Source organism: Chaetodon trifascialis, chromosome 21 (genome assembly GCF_039877785.1).
Source record: "Chaetodon trifascialis isolate fChaTrf1 chromosome 21, fChaTrf1.hap1, whole genome shotgun sequence".
In the NCBI taxonomy this organism is placed as follows: Eukaryota; Metazoa; Chordata; class Actinopteri; order Chaetodontiformes; family Chaetodontidae; genus Chaetodon; species Chaetodon trifascialis.
In genome coordinates, this window is record NC_092076.1 from 14,835,216 (window position 1) to 14,854,018 (window position 18,803).

The 18,803-nt window shown below is 43.8% G+C and overlaps 1 protein-coding gene across 4 annotated transcripts in view; it reads right to left on the reverse strand.

The window, feature by feature from the left end:
- Positions 1-18,803, reverse strand: part of mprip (myosin phosphatase Rho interacting protein) — a 38,055-nt gene that overhangs the window by 14,696 nt on the left and 4,556 nt on the right. For all 4 annotated transcript variants that reach the window (XM_070991215.1, XM_070991216.1, XM_070991213.1 and 1 more), the window contains exons 2-13: positions 16,494-16,571; positions 16,246-16,311; positions 9,034-9,185; positions 8,871-8,955; positions 8,594-8,765; positions 8,012-8,456; positions 4,819-4,945; positions 3,839-3,943; positions 1,362-1,418; positions 753-821; positions 575-664; positions 131-240 (exon numbers count right to left, since the gene is read on the reverse strand). In XM_070991215.1, coding sequence (XP_070847316.1) covers positions 131-240; positions 575-664; positions 753-821; positions 1,362-1,418; positions 3,839-3,943; positions 4,819-4,945; positions 8,012-8,456; positions 8,594-8,765; positions 8,871-8,955; positions 9,034-9,185; positions 16,246-16,311; positions 16,494-16,571 — 1,556 coding nt within the window. The remainder of the gene's footprint in view (positions 1-130; positions 241-574; positions 665-752; positions 822-1,361; positions 1,419-3,838; positions 3,944-4,818; positions 4,946-8,011; positions 8,457-8,593; positions 8,766-8,870; positions 8,956-9,033; positions 9,186-16,245; positions 16,312-16,493; positions 16,572-18,803) is intronic.

The window sequence follows — 18,803 nt, forward strand, 5'->3', positions numbered from 1 at the left end:
GAAAAGGCGAGGCAAATGAGTTTTAGATTCAAAATGCTCAATCAATTTTCTTTCCGGTTTAGATCAGAGGCTGAATTATCTATCATTACGATTGAAACGTGTGAAATAGCGCTGCCATGATTGTACAGACCTGGCCACATCAGGGGCAGTGGAGGGTCTGACGTTCTTCATGACTGCCTGGATCCAGTTCCTTCGTATCCCTGCTGTCATGGCCGACAGAGTGTGCACCCCCTCCTGGGTCTAAACATACAAAAGCACCGTGAAATATATACTGTGACCCAAAAAATAGAAACGCCTGCATGTAATGTGATACAACAGCCCTACAATGAATAATAATTCATTTTAAAGGTTTGGTTTTTGTTTACACGGGTTGGTTTACGGTTTACACTATTTGGGGGCATATTAGGCCTTTGTGAAACAGCTTCATGGATATTTTGTACTTTTACTTAGTATTTATTAATATGATGACATTATTTATCGGGAAGCACATTTATGATATTATAAAATATTATAAAACTAAATGAAGATTCAAAGTAAAAACATTTGTGCCTTACAAGAAGGCAAATCCTCTTACATGTATTTGGAAGCCATAGTTACGCTGAGCCTGGTACTCAGTTACATTGCAGCAAGTAGACAGGTCAATCTCACCATCCAGGTCAGAGGCCTGAGGTAACACAAAGATGAAACACAGGGCACGCATGAAATAAAACTGTTCAGCATGGAAATATGCAATAGAGAATGAATAAGCTCACCTCCTCTGCAATTGAATCCTTGTAGTATCTCAGGCTGTGATCGGTCAGGACAAACCAGAATTTCTTCCACTACAACGTGGACAGGAAAAAAAGACAAAGTTGAGCTCCGCAAAGCTCAGAGACAGACTTCTGCAAAATAGCCATGTGTATCCACAGAGCATGTGAAGGTAATAAGATAATAAGCAGTCACATAAACACTGAACGTCTGGTCAGTCAATAAAGCCTGCTCTGTGATGACACACAGTTTCTGTATATCACATAAAGATGTATTTTAAAGCCTTCAGGCTCCACCCTCGTCTTTTAAGTCCATTGAAGATGCAACATCAAAATGTGACCACACCTCTCTAAAGGCCATAGAATGCTACAGACATTGAAAAGTGCTTTAGGTGGATGGTTCAGATGCTGTTTGAACTGGCCTCTGTGTGAAAGTGCAAAATCTTTGATCAATGCCAACGTAATATCTTTATTTACTGCACTGTGTCCATCTGTCTGGATGATCTGAAGTTAGATCTTTTCAATTCAGGTTTTACTCTTTATTATGAACATCAGCAATAAAAAAAGCACTGATTTATTTTACAGACAAAGGCAGAGTAAGAGTTCACAAAGTACCTGGCCTTGCTCATCCAGCTTCACCATCCAGCCTTTCTTGAAGTTCAGCAAATCCGGCTAGGAAGCAAAAGAAAAGACATTGGCTTAAACAGTACTAAAACACTTTTCTGTGTGTTCAACGTGCAAGAAGCAGTCAAATACAAATAGAAACCACGTCAAGTGCTGCGGTAGTTGACCACTACTTGTCTTAACTTTGAACAAAATAAAGCAGAATACATATTTACCCCGAAAGTAGGCAGAAACAATTCCTAAATGACATGTCAAAACAAGTACACAATCATTATCACTGTTCAAAAACACATGCTCATTCAGTCAGCTGGGGGTAGAAGTTGACCCTACCAATGGATCGCACAAATTAAAATGGGACGATATGAGAGAAATGTGGACCACTGGCCAGGGGCAACTTCTGCCAGACTTGTTGCTGGTCTGTTACTCCAGCTGAGGATGCAGAACCCAGTGCTCAGTACTGTTGTAGCCTGCTGTGATTCCACACAGTGGAAGAAACACATACATGTGCATAGTGACCTCAGGAAGCAGTGCTAAGTCGTGATACACACACACACACACACACACACACACACACACACACACACACACACACACACACACACACACACACACACACACACACACACACACACACACACACACACACACACACCTGTCTCACTCCTCCAGCCGACAGAAAAATAACACACATGGCACAGAATGGGTGCAATGAATACACGCAGCGGGCAGAATCTGCACACAGAGGGAGCAGAATGAGGAGTATAACCTGGAGAGGAGAGGGAGAGGAGGGGGCTGCGCTGCCCCCTGCAGCATGGAGGTTTGGCCTACAACATCCACACCCTTGCACCACCACAACAAGGCCAAAGAAACATTTGGGAAAAAGACAATTTGAAACTGCAGTAAGAAATCATATACTGATATGAGGTTGTCATGCAATCTGAAATGGAATGACAGATTGATTGTCTCAAACGGAGGAGAAAAAAACTTTCCTTTTACTCAACTTAATGGAGAGGTCAAAGGTCAGAGCTGAAGGTGTAAGTCACTTAAAAGAAACATGAATGGATGTATTAAACAGACCATTTTGCATGTTCTACTTAAACTCCTAATACTGCAGTGCATAGCCTGTTGACGTAGAAAATAATAGTTTGCTGAGCTGTCGGGAGGCAGCCACAGCCACATTTCCCAATGTATAATTCTCTGAACACTATTACCTAACAGAATGTAGCCTTACAGCCACAACAACAACCCGGTGACCTCTCTCTCCACACAGCTGAAGACCTGGCACTGATGCTGACCCTGGATCCTACAGCTTAGCCGAACAGGAGAGGCTTTGTCTGGGAGACCAGAGACACACTAGAACACACTGCCCTTCAGGACGTCCAATTCACAAGTGCTGGTAACTTTCAAAACAAAACTGAACCCTGTATTTCATCATAAGCTGCATCTAGTTTGTTTGTGCACTTTTTGCAGCATCACAGAACAAAACATGCAGCCTGATGTGCAGATTAAAACTCTGGTTTCCATTGTAGAGCTGAAATGAAAATGCAACTAATTTGTTTGCAAGAAAATGAGTCATAAATTTTAACACACAATGTAAAAACACCACCTAATTCCAGCTTCTGAAATATGAGTATTTGCTATTTGGACTGTTGTTCGAGCTAATAAGCAATTTAATCAACAAATCAAGGCTATAACTGGCAAAATTGTTAGCTGTAACCTTATTTAGGTATCAATATTGAACTTGCATTGATTAGCAATATTTGTTATGTCACCACTAAATCAAATTACTATGTACAGCATGAAAGGGTTTGCTTGTAGTGACAACCTGACTCCACAAAGCTTTCTAACCTATCCTAGCTCCCTGTAATGGCCCATGTGTTAACTAAGGGGCTCAGCCTTACTGTTGGCATGAAGTGTGATAAACCTATGTGCAGCACACAGACAAAGTAACCCAGTGAAACAAAATTCAAATTTTGTAGAGGCAAAAACAGATCTGAAGGGTGAGTAAATACTGGACTTACAATCGTCAAGTGATCAGTAATATGTAGCTTGTGTACTAACTCTTTAGCCATAGTGAATGTATAAACAAGTGCTATCATGATGGCTGTACATCTCATCTTGTTTTGGTAATTTTATGGCCTTTAGCAACACATAAAATGCTTTTACATGTAAGATGAGAGAGCCTGACCACACACGCACAACACCTTGCATGGCAACAATGGCTTATTCTGGGTTCTCTTTAAATTATCATTCTGTTCTGAAAGCAGCATCCTTAAGTCATGCTATTCATAAAAAAGATACATAACATTATCTACTGGCTAAGACAAGCCCACTGCGATCATCAAAAGGAGTTATTTCCTCAAGAAGAACACGTGGATGACTCCTGATCATATGCATCCTAACCTTTAACAGATGGACCCTGGACCTGAGGCCAGTCTGCAAAAAGTGAGAGCAGAGGAAACACTCACCGTCATGACTGAATCAGTGGTCCTTCTGTCCAGGGACTTGGCTCTCCTCAGAGGCGGCAGGGTGGAGGGAAAATCCAGACCATGACCCACATCATGCCTGTGCTCCTAAACAACACAATCATAGGAGTCAGCATGTGAAATACAAAAAGTCACACATCATTTAGAGTGCATCGTGCAATTTGATCCGATTGCGCAGGCATTAATGTGCTGTGGAGAAATGTCATGACAATCACTGCTTCTTTGTCAAAGCTCCATATTCTGTGAGCATCAACTCTGCACTGCCGTGAACCAAAGAGAATGAAAACAAAAAGCACGCCGAGAGCGTGACGCTCAACTTGCCAACTCCAAATCTGTGTGTGTGTACTGTTTGAAAGCAACATTAAGAATAACATGTGGCTCAGCTGTGCGTGCAGTACGAGGCACACAACCAGTCTTTATCATCTTTTTTTGTATATGTACGTGATAGTTGCATCTGTGCATGATTGACAAAGATCTGTGTCCAGGACAAACAACCCAAGTGTTTAACAGTGTCTGACTGTGACTCTGTGTCACTGTGCTGGGTCCCTGTGCTCCTAAAGTTTGGTTTCGAGCAGCTCTAGTCCAGCAGAGAGGGCCGGGGTGGGAAAGGGAAGCACAATCACCAGGGGAATCCCACCACAGAATGGAAACTGGAAATGAACACATCACACACTGCTGACCTCTGACCTAATACTAAAACAAAGACAGGACAGAGAGGGGAGAGATGGAGGGATGAGGGCGAGGGTGAAGGGAAAAGACAGAAGGGAAAGGGGGAGGTGCTGCGAGGGAAATAAAAAAAAAGGAAAACCCACACTAGTCGGCCCATTGCCGAGCTCACATCTGCACTGCCATATGATGTTGTTTAAAGACACTGTTTACAAGTCTTACCGTACCTATTGTAAACTGCTGCACAGTGTTGGCACTGTTGAACACACACACACGCACACACACAGCAGCGTTACCTCTCTGTGGAAGCGTCTGTGCTCACTTCGGCCCTGTCTGGCTCCACTCCTCCCCGACTCTTCCACCTCCATTTTCTCTGGATTCTCCAGCTCTAAGGCCTCCAACTTCTCAATAACACCAGAGCGACTGTAGACAAACAACATCAGATTTAGTATTACTTAAACATTATTTTTATTATTATTATTATTATTATTGAACATGGAATATCCTGTCAATGCTACTGAGTGAATGCGGTCAAATCAAAATATCAACAGTATCTAAAAATAATGCATCTGAGGTGGGACGCCCCCAGGAGAAACAAAGCGTGCTGTACTAGTTCGTACATGTTGTCTTGCTCTAACACTTTATCTACTGAAGCAGCCAAATGTCTAAAACGTGAATGGAGAGATACACAAGAAATATGGGGGCCACAATATTATGTAATACAGAGTAACAGTTAAGTCATTTTTTTTTAAGCTGTTGACGGTGACTAAATCACAGACATCAAAGCTGCGTTGAAACAGGCATTTCATGAAAAGCTGCTTCCTGAAAGATCTATCTGTCGGGTACAAAGAGCACAGAGCATAGAAGCAAAATAACAGCCCCCCCCCCCCCCCCCCCCCCCCCCGCTGCCCATCTGAAACCTTCCTAACACTGTGACAGTACACCACCAACTCTGACATGATCCCATTAAGGCCTTTTGTTACATGACAGAGGAATCTGCATTACAGAGAGGAAGAGGGTAGGAGGCAGGGGGAAATATTATATTACTCTTCTGCCTAAATGTTGCCCTTATTTGGGGACTGTAAAGCCAAGCCGGAGTCCTTAAAGCCTTAAAAGGGAACGAAGGAAAGGGGAAGGGGACAAGGACAGTATGTGGCCAGAGGCCCACTGCACGTCCCAGAGAGGCTCAAGTGAAATTGTCAGAGTATAGATTTGACAGGACCTCATCACAAACCTGCTATGAGACCCAACTTCCCCATATCACACAAGTCATGTCTGTGTCAAACATGTTCATCTGGCCAGTGACATGTCGTGTTGTTGAGTCTTATCTACTGCTACTTTCAGGTTCTCATGCATCAAATTCAGTCAGTTGTCAGTTTAGTTTTTGCTTTACAGTCACACCTGAAACAAACCTTACATAATTCGCCATTTTGCCTTTAATTCGCCTTCCAGCGTGTGTGTATATTTCAGGGGTAAAGACATATTAAGTTGGCAAATTGGAAATCTCAAAACAAGGGACACTTATCCCTCTTCAAACACGGGACATGTCACGTTGACTGCATCATCTATAATGTTTAAGTGACATTTTTGTCATTCGGACACAAGTGCCCATTGAGTAAATCGTCCCTGCATCTTTATTCATAAATGACAGGTCATTTACAGAAAGCGCCGTAACGTCTGCATGACATGTGACACCCGGTGGATAAGGAGTTGTGACACCGCTGAGGGCAGTGGTGGTGTTAAAAGTGTTTTCTGTTCTCTCACAGGCTGCAGCACTGATGGATTTTAAAACTTATTTTGCAGCATGAAAGAGTAACTTCACACTAAATCCTCTTTTTCTGAGTTAGCATGTACTGTCACTTTATTCCACGAGCAACTGATCACGGTCCCAGCCTGCAGTGTTCATTACTACACAAGCGATTTGCTTTGCCTAAATAAAATCCAGTGATTTCAGAGCTGCTAGTAGACAGATGGCAGGAAACAAGGGAAGAGAGAGATGGCAAAAGAGATGCAACAAAGGTCCCTGGCCAGATGCAAGCTGGGGACATTGTGGTTCATGGTGTGGGACTTCACCCTTACGGCACCAGGATGTCCCTCTTGTGTTGTCCCACGCTGCCAGGGGAAGGAAGCCTTTTTAATATACAGATCTGACATGAAAAAATCTCCCAAAAATGTCAAACTGGTGTGGTTTGGTGTTTGGTGTTTATTCAGACATGAAGCCAAAGTGTGAGTGTGTGAATTACCATCGCACACACAAATAATGAGTAGAAGCTACATATCTGACAGTGGCTGAAGTCACAGTCTCCCTGGCTGTCGTGTGGACATGTCTGTACAGGTGGGAGAGTCTGCTTCACTTTAATGCCAAACTGGCTCAAGTGGACCAGTAATGTGTTTATGAGGCAGTATGTGGGCACTCCTCCTATTTTCCTCTCCTCCTTTTCCTTTCCCGCCTGGCATGGATGGAGGGAATGAATAGAGCAGGAAGCTGGCCGCGGCAGGAAAAAGATGACCCCCACCTCACCCACTTGGTTTGTTTGAAATGTTGCCGTGTTGGGTGCGCGTATGTGTGTGAGACCTGTGACCTCTTCGCCAGCAGTACCAGATTACTGAATGGAAAGTACGGACGCTGCGTGTTTATACAGTCTATGCTTACAGTTAGTAAGACTGCTGATAGAAAGAAACTGACAGGGAGGGGTGGTTCTTAAGTAACAGATCTTCTCAGAAACATACACAAACACAAAAGAGGGATTTTCACAGTGCATCACAAATCCCAGAATGCCTTCATTTCACCAAATTCAGCCTTTTCTCCTCCCTTCCATTAAAAGCATCCCAGTTATGAGAGTGTATGTGTGCACATCAAAAGCTTTGGAAGCATGTGCGTCACCGGACTGTGTGTGTGTGTGTCTGTGTATGTGTGTGCCCATGCCTTTAAAAGGATAAGCCAGAGGCTCAAGTATTTCCAGACCACAGTGTCTGTAGCATGGAGCTAGATTCCAAGAACGCGGTCCACTGACCTGGTCCGTCAGGTTAAATCAGAGGCTGATTTAAAACTTTCGTTCCAAGGACAGCAAGGTGTTATCAGCTAAATACATCACTTCCTCCACAGACTGACCTATGTGCTAATATGTTGGCCATGTTTTGTTCAGGTCTCCTCTAGCAGAGGAAATATACATCCCCGATCATGAGCCTCTTCTCATATTCAGTCTGATATATTGGATTGAAGGGGGGGGCTGTCTGTTCCATGTGCAACATTTACCCATAATGACCATCAGCTGGTGGTCAGGCGTGGATGGGTCCATCACACAAGTACTTAGCTTTTATAGAACTTAAGTTAAGGAAATACATGCCATCTTCAATAAAAGTAATGATATCTTGGCCACTGCTGCATTGATTTTAAGATTTTGTTTTTAATGTGTCTTTTGTGAGTCCCCCAACTGCAAATGAAACTGCTGGAGTACAATACAGGAGTCAGCAGAAGCAGAGACTGACCTCCTCTCAGGGCTGAGGACGGCCTCCCTCTCCTGCCTGTCAGGGCTCCTGAACCGGCTCCTCTTCTCCGCCTTTCTGGCCTCAGCCTCCAGCCTCCGGGATCGCGGTGTGTCGTGGTGGCTGTAGGAGTGGCTGCCCCTCTGGTTGGCTGGGTGGCTGTCAGTGCTGGTCACAGTGCTCCCGCTGGCATCCGAGTCCAAGGAGCTGACGGAGCCACTGATGTGGGAGCCGTTAGAGAGCAGGGAGCTGCCGGAGGGGAAGGGGTCGCTAGGGGCCGGCGAGAGGCAGCGCGGGACGCCCCCCAGGCTGGAGCATGAGCCTGTTGGGGAGAGCAGGTCACTGGGGGGCTGGGGCGCAGAGCCGTGCAGCGCCAGGCTGCCCCGGTCCACCTCGTCTCCATTCACTGAGCCTGCATCAGAGCCCTGTGTCACAGACGCCAAGTCACCTAGACAAGAGAAACAGAGGATGCCAATGAAACAAAAAAAAGTGAAAAAAAAGTGAACTCACAATACATCTGTACTTGCTTTAACACCCGTTGTCGACACTGGAGTCCCTCTATACAAAGGCATAATTCCTCCTTACCTGTGGGGGGCAGTGGTGATCCTGGAGGCAGGTCAGCAGAGGCCCAGACAGCAGCCCCCTCAGCCTCTCTCTGGTTCAGCTCCTCCTGCCAGATGATGGAGCTTGAGTCCGGAACCTTCTCTGCCTCGGGGATACCAGAGCCGGTCACTGCTACCTTGGCCGGGCCCGGCTCCTAACGTGAACATATCAAACAGTCAAAAACAAAGAAACAAGAAAAGTGGAACATGGTCTCAGGCTGCGATGAGTAGCCTTTACTGTGCGGTGTGTGGAGGTTTACCTGGGAGGTGGCAGGCTCCACCTTGCGTTTCTTCTTCTGGTTTTGTTTGTTGGTTCGGGGGTATACCACCAGTTGTTCGCTCCACCTGGAGACAGACAGTGTTTTTGATATTTGTGCATGTACATCCTATTCTACACAACCCATCAGCATTAAGACAACTTACCCATTGATGATCTCTTTATTCTCTCCTCTGATGAAGTACTCCTGGTCCGGGGTGATGATGCACAGGGAGTTCTTCTGGCCTGTCTTGGGCTCTGCATCTATGACGTCTGTACATAGGTTCATGTTCACTGTGCCCTGAGGCAGCGTGCTTGGCTGGAGGAGACACAACATGACACATTCGTCTGTGTGTTAGCCTGTATGATCTGACCTCTGGATTCAATGGAAAATGCGACGCTGGGGCAGACAACTAAATGTAAAGTCCAACTGAAGAGTAGTTTACACAAGTATAACAGCACTAAAAATGCACAAAATATTAGCAGTGGAACAGAAAATGGACAAATGTGGAAAAAATTTAAATAGGATGCTTGCGTCATTGGTTTGTTTCCACATCGGATGGGTGACTGCCCGACCAAACACTGATTTCATTGGTATCACATTTCAAATAGTTCAAAATTAAAACAGAGAAGATCCGAGAGACTTGGCTCTGCAGGTTTCACACTCAATCCTCATCTGTGTCTGAAGACGACTGCAGGGCGCGTCAGGCCTGTAGTGCATGGACACTTCACTGTTATCACCAGGTCGCCATGGTAACGAGGCAAGTCCTTTCAGTCGCGGCCCACACGGAGTGAAAAGGGGAGATGACAGCAATGGGATGCCAGACTAAAGCTGCTTTGTGTGTGTGATCAGTGAAGAACGTGGAGCTGCGTCTGCTTCGTACACCAGCCACCATAAAGAAGAGCTTTACTTACAGCACTGACAATCTCAATATTTTGGTAGTAAAACAAGAAATAGATTATACTCAAACAGCCACAGATAATACACTGATGTAAACCTCCTGTATGTTCTATTGACGGGATAATAAACGCATAGCCGTTTGAACCTGATAACTTATTGTCTCGTTAACATCAGAGGGAAGAAATCCCCTAAACTTCCTCTCCAACCTTCTCTGTGTCTGCTCTGAATCCTGAGGCTCTGTTATCAGGCTTTGCTGGGCTCTGCCTGCTACAGATGTAAAACAGGTGCTGGGTCTTTTTCCAGCTCCTTTTAAGGCCACTGAACACAGATCCAGCTTTATTAAGATCTGCCTGTAAACCCCCGGGGGCTGCCAAATATGGCAATTACACCGCGTCGCACTTTAGAACTCAGACGCTGTGAAAGAATTTCCTCCGCTCAAAAGGAACCATCATGTTTGAGAATAAGTAGCAGTGTGGAACTACATGGAACCTGCAGTGGAGTCAAACTTTTGGCCACATGCAAATTTAAGTGATATTTGAAAAGATGACAATGATAACATGCATACAGCACTTTAAAGAAGCGTGGAGAAAAGCTGAGACTTTTTTTACAAGTCAGAATGGAGCCACAAGAAATAAACCAGGAAGTAAGTTAAGTTCCTGTTGCATTTCCAGCATCTGTAAAAACTTAATTTAGAACTGCAGCGATTAGCCAATTAATCAATTATCTGATCAACAGAAAATTTATCATCTTACAAGACAGTGGCTAAAAAAAGAATCCCCATCAAAAGTGGAAATGGATAGCTCATTTTGAATAGATGACCCTGCGCTGTAAAAGGAGATAATTAATAAATACCTATGTAACTGTTGTTTATAGTGCAGCTGCTCAGTTTTGATATGGAGAAGAAAAACTTGGACAATTGGAACAAAAATGACTGAAAAATCCTGGATCTACCTCTTGTCCCTGCAGACAGTAATAATGATATAATTGTGACTCATGTATCCCTTTCTCTCTCTTTTCCACTTGCTCATCTGTGCATTTCTTTGGTATTTAAATGTTCAGTTGTATTGTAAAAGAAATAATTCAATAAAAATAAAGTAAAAAAAAAAAAAGAAAATTTATCAGCATCTATTTTGATCATCTATTATCACTTTTCAAGCAAATATGCCAAACGTATGCTGTTTAAGCTCTTCAAATGTGAGGACTCATACATGAGAGTCTGAGCATCTTTGAGTTTAGACCTGTGGGTTGAATAAAATATCTCCTCAGGAAAATTATAACAGCAATTTTTCACAATTTCTGGTGGTCAGTAGGCCAAATGATTAATTGACAAACTGAGAACATAATCAGCAGATTCATCTATATTGAAAATAACTGTCAGCTGCTGCCCAAAACATGATAAAACAACCATTAAATTCCATTTTTTGTTCTCTTGTTACCAACTCTCATTCAATTATTACATTCAATTATTACTATCATTACTACTTAGTGCTTCCTAATTGTGTAAATCAACATGTACACAAGTTGTAATAGCTGCAAGTTTTGTATTTAAATCATCAGCAGACTTCACCCAACAGTTCATGGACCTTCAGACAGTAGTGCCCCAGAGAGGAGGAGTTTTTTGGCACCCGGAACTACAGCAAGGGAACTAAGTTCAGGGAACTGTAGAAACATGGAGGTGCAACATGGCGAACTGTGCGAAAAGGACCCACCACCTACGGCAATATAAAGGGCTCATTCCAAGGTAACGGTAAAAGAGCGATTCTTATTCTGACTAATGGAAACTTCTTTGTGAATATTACATTCAAATTATGCCAATAGATCCCACTAAACTCCACATACTGGACCTATAAAGTGAGTATTCTGTGTTATTTGTTGCTGTTAGGTGGAGCCTGGATTTCATAAGTCCAGCTGATCCTGGTCCTGAGAGTATAAAAGCAACTTGTTGCTTAGAAACTGCCCTCTGCTACTGGCACCAAAACAAAGGAGACGTATCTGCCAAGGCTACCATTCAAACGCAAATGAATTGTCGCGGGTTTGATTTCTGCACAACTGGGCCAATTCCATATCCTCCCATTGTCCCTGCCTTCCATGGGGCGGACTATTTTTAGCTTTGCGATGGGATATTATTAAAGCCATCGACTTTCTCACAGACTCCTCTTGAGATGTCTGTCACTGTGACCAACATGACAGAGGTTATAAAACAAGCCAAGACACTGAACTAAAGAGAAAGAACACAACCCACAGGAGACTGACGAGTAAAATGCTTTATGCTAAAAAGGGATCTGTCTCTGAGGTTATAAGCCCATGCTAAAATCTTTATTTTTTATTGCAACCCATGCCAGATGGTAAACTTTCCAAAAAAACTTAAAGAACGGCATGAAAAAACAACAGAGCCAGCTTTAGAATTAGTGGAGTACACCCACTCCATAAATAATAATAAATCCTCCAGGAGGCTTTTACAGGCCAAGCCAAAGGCAAGTCCGCCTCAGCAGGCTCTGGAAAGGAGACTGCTGTTTTATAAGGTACATGTGGCTCGACACAGCACCCTCCATCAAAACTCTTTAACAGACAGGTACTGACAGTCTAGCTGGAAAAACTTTCAGGAAAACAGAGAGAGCGAAAAGAATGGGTTATTCTGAGAGAACTGCTTTCAATTTTCTAAATTATGATGTACAACAGAAGCAGCTCTGGAGTGAAGAGGACCCCGCGTGACCCCTCCGTCCGCATGTTCTCATGGTCATTGACCTTTTAACCTGAAAGCTTTCAGGGTGGCCTCGCTATATTTCCATCCATATGGAAAACTCTTTCTTCATGACAATCTGCTTCACTCTCAGCCTTCGTCTCACTTTGATTAGTTTTATATGCTCCAGAGGTGTATTTCAATCTAACACTCCGAACTGTTCAACGATCTGATGCATTACCAGTAGCAGCATCAGCAGAGTTGGGTGCTGGCTGTGGCAGGCCATGTGTGGAATGTCTGGGTCTGGGGTATATCTGACGTTTCCTCTGTGGTTTTTAGGGGCTACAGCTCCCTTTCTCTTGCTCTCTGTGGTCCCGGGCTGCAAGCTCACTGCAGTTCACCAAATAAGGACATTGGAGGAGGAATGCTGCTTTAGATGGGAGAGCATCTTTCCCTTTGCTAGTGGTGAAAATAGCTCAGCTTTAAAAGACCACTGCTTCAGATAGCACCCTGCTGCTTGGGCGAGAAGTAGCAGGCAATGTCATCGCTCCCTGGACCTCATTCTTCAAGGAAAAACTGTTCGGCTCAATCACTTCTTAGCTGTATAATCTGTAGTGTAATGCAGTGACTGGGAGCTGACAGCAGGCTGTCTTCCAATGACGATGAACAAGCAAACAGAGATCGCACGTCACAATGAGGTTACTGACGATCTGGGATGAACCATAAAACATATTCCATATTAAAACCTATAAGATGGCCTGGACTGTTGTCACTGGTGTATTCCTGTGTTAGTGCATAGGCACAAATGAACAGCAATTCACCACTGGCTGTGCCAACTGAGGGGAAGACGGATTTGTGCGCTTTGAGTTCACTTGAGTGTAGAATTGTCCATGAACCTGAGACTTATGTTTTCACCTCATAAATATATGAAAACGAAGAAGTGAAAAAGGTCTGGAATACCACAAATAACTGGAGTTCCTGGTAGGTTCTGAAACCAGTCCGAATCTGTGGCTGCACACGCGCACGCACACACAATACTAAATTGTTGTCTGTACCTCTCTAATATAGTCAAGAGCCCAAAAGCTCTCTGACTGGACTATTTTTCCAGAAAGTAACTGTTCCTTGCCGAGAAAGAGTGCTGCACATAACCCAGACAAAACAGCGAATTCATGTCTTTACACTGATTTTCATGCAGATTTAATAAACAATATGTGACGACTTAATTAACAAGCTTTAAGAGTGCTGGCAAGCTGATTTTGCAACCTTTGGACAGAGCCAGGCTAGCGGTTACTCCTCGTGTCCAGTCTTTATGCTAAGCTAAGATAAGCTAAGCTAAACTAAACTAAGGTAGCTTTGCTCGGCTGCTGGCTTTTGATATGAAGATTCTCAGCAAGTACGAGAATAGGCTGAACTGTCTAACTATTCCTTTAAAGCCATAGAGTCAACTGATTCATGTTAGTCCCTGTAGTTCAAGACATATAATGTTTTGTAAGCCTCTTCAGAGAATCACAGTACAGTGCAGTACAGTACAGGAAAAGGGAGAAAAGAATCTAAAAATGTCTGGGTGTTTTTCATTTAATATTTTAATAAACCACAGCTGAAATATGGTCACTTAGCTCTCTTTCTGCTACAGCTAGCCATGCCAGCAATCTTTAAACTATGCTAAAATGATGAAATTCTATTTATAAGGATGATCTTGTCATCTTGTCATGTACTAGTCTTAGAGTGAAAAAAAAAAAAATCTCTGCACTTCTGCCATTTTTCTTGTAACATCTTGATTATGTTATGTTATGGACCACAATCAAACTGAAAAGATCTGAGGAAGCTACTGAGTGCTGCCGGTGTGTCTTGATATGGCACCTATCAAACGTGCCACCGAAATTCCAATAGATTTTTATGCATGCAGTATGCAGCATAAACCTCCTCAGTATGAGAGGTTTGCTGATGAACAGCAATAAAAGTGAGATAATATGATGAAAAGAGTCAAAAGACAAAGAGAGGGCGGGGGTGGTTTCAGTAAATCTGTCCACTACATAGGAGCCACATGAGAGGCATGGAGTATATGAACATAGACCTCAAAGCTAGCAAATCATATCTGCCCTCCACTGGTGGTCAGAGCCATTGGGTAAACAATGATGAGCTGGATGAGATGAAGACCATTAGTGTGTTGTTATCAGCTCCAGGGTTTTGGAGAGTTCCTATCCTCTGGGTCCAGAGCACAAAGCAACCATTTCCCTGACCCACTTTTCCTGCCTTCTGGAGCACATGAAAAGACCAAAGGACAATGAGGCAGACAGTTTTGGAATCACTGTTACAATGAGAGGAAAACACAACTGCACACCAGCCTGGGTGTCACTGGAAACACATTACACAGTGGAAACGCGCAGCCGCACTCGTGCAATCAAGTTTCCTCCCATTGTCATCACTGGCAACACAAAGAGATCCACCAAGTGGGACTTCAAACGGCTGGCTAATACACAGAGTCATAGTCAGGCCATTACAAAGTCAGCTCGTCTCCATGTCTCGCACTGTCCTTCTCACTTACAGATACACACATGCTGAAAGAGTCTGCATGTTTCATATAAAAAGCTGGTTAGATTTGTAGCTCATTTGGAAGAAGCTGAGCCCAGAAATTTAAACATCCTGCGCTTGGTCTTGTCAACACATGTAAAAGCAAATGTCTGTGTGTCTCTGGCAGGCAGGCTGGTAGTGTGTGGCCCCCAGTGTTTACACACAAGCAGTCTAATCTCCAGCCTGATCAGCCGGCATGGGTTTGGTCACCTGTGTCACATTCCCCTAGACACACTACAACCACAAACACAGGCTTACAGCGGGCACCAAGCAGTGACTTCCCAGCCTCTCTTTAGTTTTCAGACCCTTTTCATGGCCCAATGCTTATGCGAGGTTCTCTCTGAAACATACGGCTATGACGATGATATCCGTTTCCAAATGTGTCTTACTGACAAATTCTGCATTTTATATGTGAAATAATGTAGCTTGAGCACAGTTTGACTCTGTAGCGCCACTTTTAGAAAAACCCTACTCTATTACCTCCTTTTACCCCTCTGACAATTTCTGAGGCATTTTCATCCTCAGTGTTTCCCCTACCATTATATTAGGGGGGCGCCCCACCCCCCCAATGGAAAGCAATATACAGGCAAACTGAAAAGAGTATGAAGCAGCTACACCAAGTGCAATATCATCAACACCCCCACTTGCTCGCTGTGGCGCAGGGTAGCAGTGCAGACATTGTGATTGACAGACGGTGGAAACGGAAAAGCCAAATCTCTACGCCGGACATATTTCTACCACTGCGCGGTATATAGTCATACTGCCCAACCCTAAGCTGAAATGTGCCAAAAAACGTAGCAATGGGCTAGCAAAAAGCATCAAAGAAGAGACATGTATGCTATTAAACATGCATGTAAACAACTCATGTTTCAAAATAAATCAGCTTTGCCACTATGAGGGGGGTAATATACTTAACATGTTCGTTAGGTCTCAGCACACGCATCATGTTTCAATAAGAAATACTGCACAAAGACATATATTTGTTTATGTTCACGAAAACACCACAGGGTACCTTTAACTACTAATGCTCCAACACTATGAAGCCCTCATAAAACACTTTTTCTCCCTCGAAGCTCAGATTCAGATGCTCTAGCGCGAGGTCTAGTCTCATTACACATGTATTTGAATTTGTCACAATGAAGTGAGCAACCATCACAATATACATCAAGGCTTAAAAGCAACTCCAGCAGCTCAGAAATAGTGCAGTGGGCAAGACGCTTTACTTACCGATTCGTCCAGGGCAAAGCGCAGGCAGCCATGTTCGTACAGCACAAAGAATCTCCGCTGCCATTTCTGTCAGAAGAAAAACAGGCTATCAGAATAGTCTGATTATAAACCACAGCAGTGCTTTTATCAGTCACAAGGGCACATGCACGTTGCTCTTTCTCAATGGATGAAAAACACTTAAGCATTAGTGGCGTGAGTGTCCACCCATTTAGAGAACAAACAAGCAGGCCTGTAATGCATGCTCTTACCCGGGATCTCTGCATTGGATTGTCAAAGTCAGTTCCCTCAGGGGCCAAGCACAGCCATCCACCATAAATAGGTTTAGCCTGTAAAAAAGACAGGGGGAGAGAAAAAGAGCAATTTAGGTAATCATTAAAACTGGAAGAGAGTTTGAGCTGAGGGGGATGGGAGCTGGAGAGATGGTGTAAATAAGAGAGAGAGACTGAGAGAGAGGGAGCAGCCTTTTGGGGTCCAGATGTTGCCTCTGTTCTCACAGTGCATTTTGCAGCCTCACACACCCAGTTAGTGAGCCTTTTGCTGTAATCAACTCTGTTTGATGACATGCCTTCTCTTTCCTGTCTCCTTACAGCAGATGAGACCAGAATCAAAAACCAGCGAATACTCAAAACAAACAAAACACATCTGCACATGTGATTCACCTTGACCACAAGCTATCTCAGTCCAACGGAGGCAGAGAAGTTCAAAAGATATGGAAACACATAAACAGAGAGCCCACTCCCATTGGGCAGCAGGTAGGCTCTTTAAAACTGCTGCTCTTTGCTCTCCATTAATACGACAGCCTCTCTGCTTTTAGTGTTAACCATTAGCAAGCAGTTCTCATACCAGCTCTCACTCCGCCACCTCTGTCACAGCCCTAACCTAAAATATGTCTTTTGGGAGGTAGAGAGATTTGATTATTGGTCTGCTATTCTAATACTGGCCCTGTTGCTGCTCCATGTCACTGCATGCCTGCCATAAATCTATACATACCTTGTTTAAACTTGCATGGACTTGCCTATGAAAGCAGGCTTGATGAGCCGAAACCATTAAAAAGCTTATTTTGGAGGTGCGGCAGTTTGTGACAGATCAAATCAAATCAGTCTGGTAATTAGGCAGAAGACGACAAATGATTTCACTCATGTTCAGATCGAACGACAACCATTGTGAAAACGGTACAGAGTCTAGAGAGACAAGCGTGAAGCAGCTGTTTAAAAAGGAACAGGAGAAAGAACACACCCTTCACACACTTAAAAACACACTGTGGATCCAACTTCCTCCCCACTGATACTGATCATCAACATCCAAACTAACGCGGGTAAACTATAAAAGTTATCCGAGCTCATCTCTCCTCGCTCTTGACAAGCTCAAAGTAGCAAGCAGAGTCATCACACAGCACAGTTAACGCCACATGGTGCTGTATGACAGCGTGCACTTGCACATGTCCGACTTGCCAACAAAGTGCATTCCTGGATGATGTTGCATTGCGCTGCGGAAAAAGCTGAGCCAGAATTAGCTGTTTTTGCAGGAGCCCCCTGTGCTGGCACACCGGCCACAACAATGCAGAGGTCTCACTGAAATGAATGAAGAGGGTGTGTTATTGATGCAGTGCAACCATCTGTCTGATCCCAGACTGAGGGTTGGTTATGCTTGAAAAGAACTAGTCCATACGCAATGTTGTCCAACCTCATCGGAGGGTTAAAGTGTTTACAGCTGAACAGTCTATTTGCGGTGAGGTTGGTGGGGTGAAAAGCTGGCCATCAGAGGGGATGTGACAATCTCTACGAAGATGACAATGCAGATTTACATTCGGTGCCTCCTGGACGGCATCCCAAGTCTTTCATTTGGTTGTTCAAATGACAGAAATAGTTGAGTCAAGAATGTCAAGTTAGAGAGACAAGTTGGAGCCCAGATTACTTTCTCTCCTCTGCAGACCTGGCAAATCCCAACATGGAGTGCATGTAAATGTCAGATCAGAAGTTAAAGAAACTGTACACACATTTTACACATCACCCCCAGTTCTGACAGGTCAGAAAGTTGTGAGCTGGGGAGGGGGTTCCAGAAGAATCTGACAAGCCAACAAGCAGTTATGATTAAGTAAACTGGCACCTTAAATCAGTGCCTAAAGAGCCAGATATACTTCAAAAATGACACAGACCGTGCTGGTTCTGGTTCTCATAAATTGTGTGATGGGACATTTCACTAATTTTCGTGGCACGTACAGTCCGCATGTAAAAGGACAGACCCTCAGGGCAACACAGGTGTGGAAAGCATAAAGGCTGATTGATTTATACATGTGTATGGAGGGGTTATGGCATAGCTACAGAGCCTACGCATATAGCCGCTGTATGGAGCTGAGGTACTTCTCTTCAAAAACGTAACTACACATCAGATTGTTGAGAGTGAAAACAACCTTAAGGAAGTTGGAAAAAGGCTCAGTTATCTGTCTTTTTCAACTCACTACAAACAGCCACTACAAACATGCTAGCTGCAATTCCACACTCTCTATCACAGTGAATGAGACTATAGCCGCTTTCGCACTTTACACATACGAGTTCCTG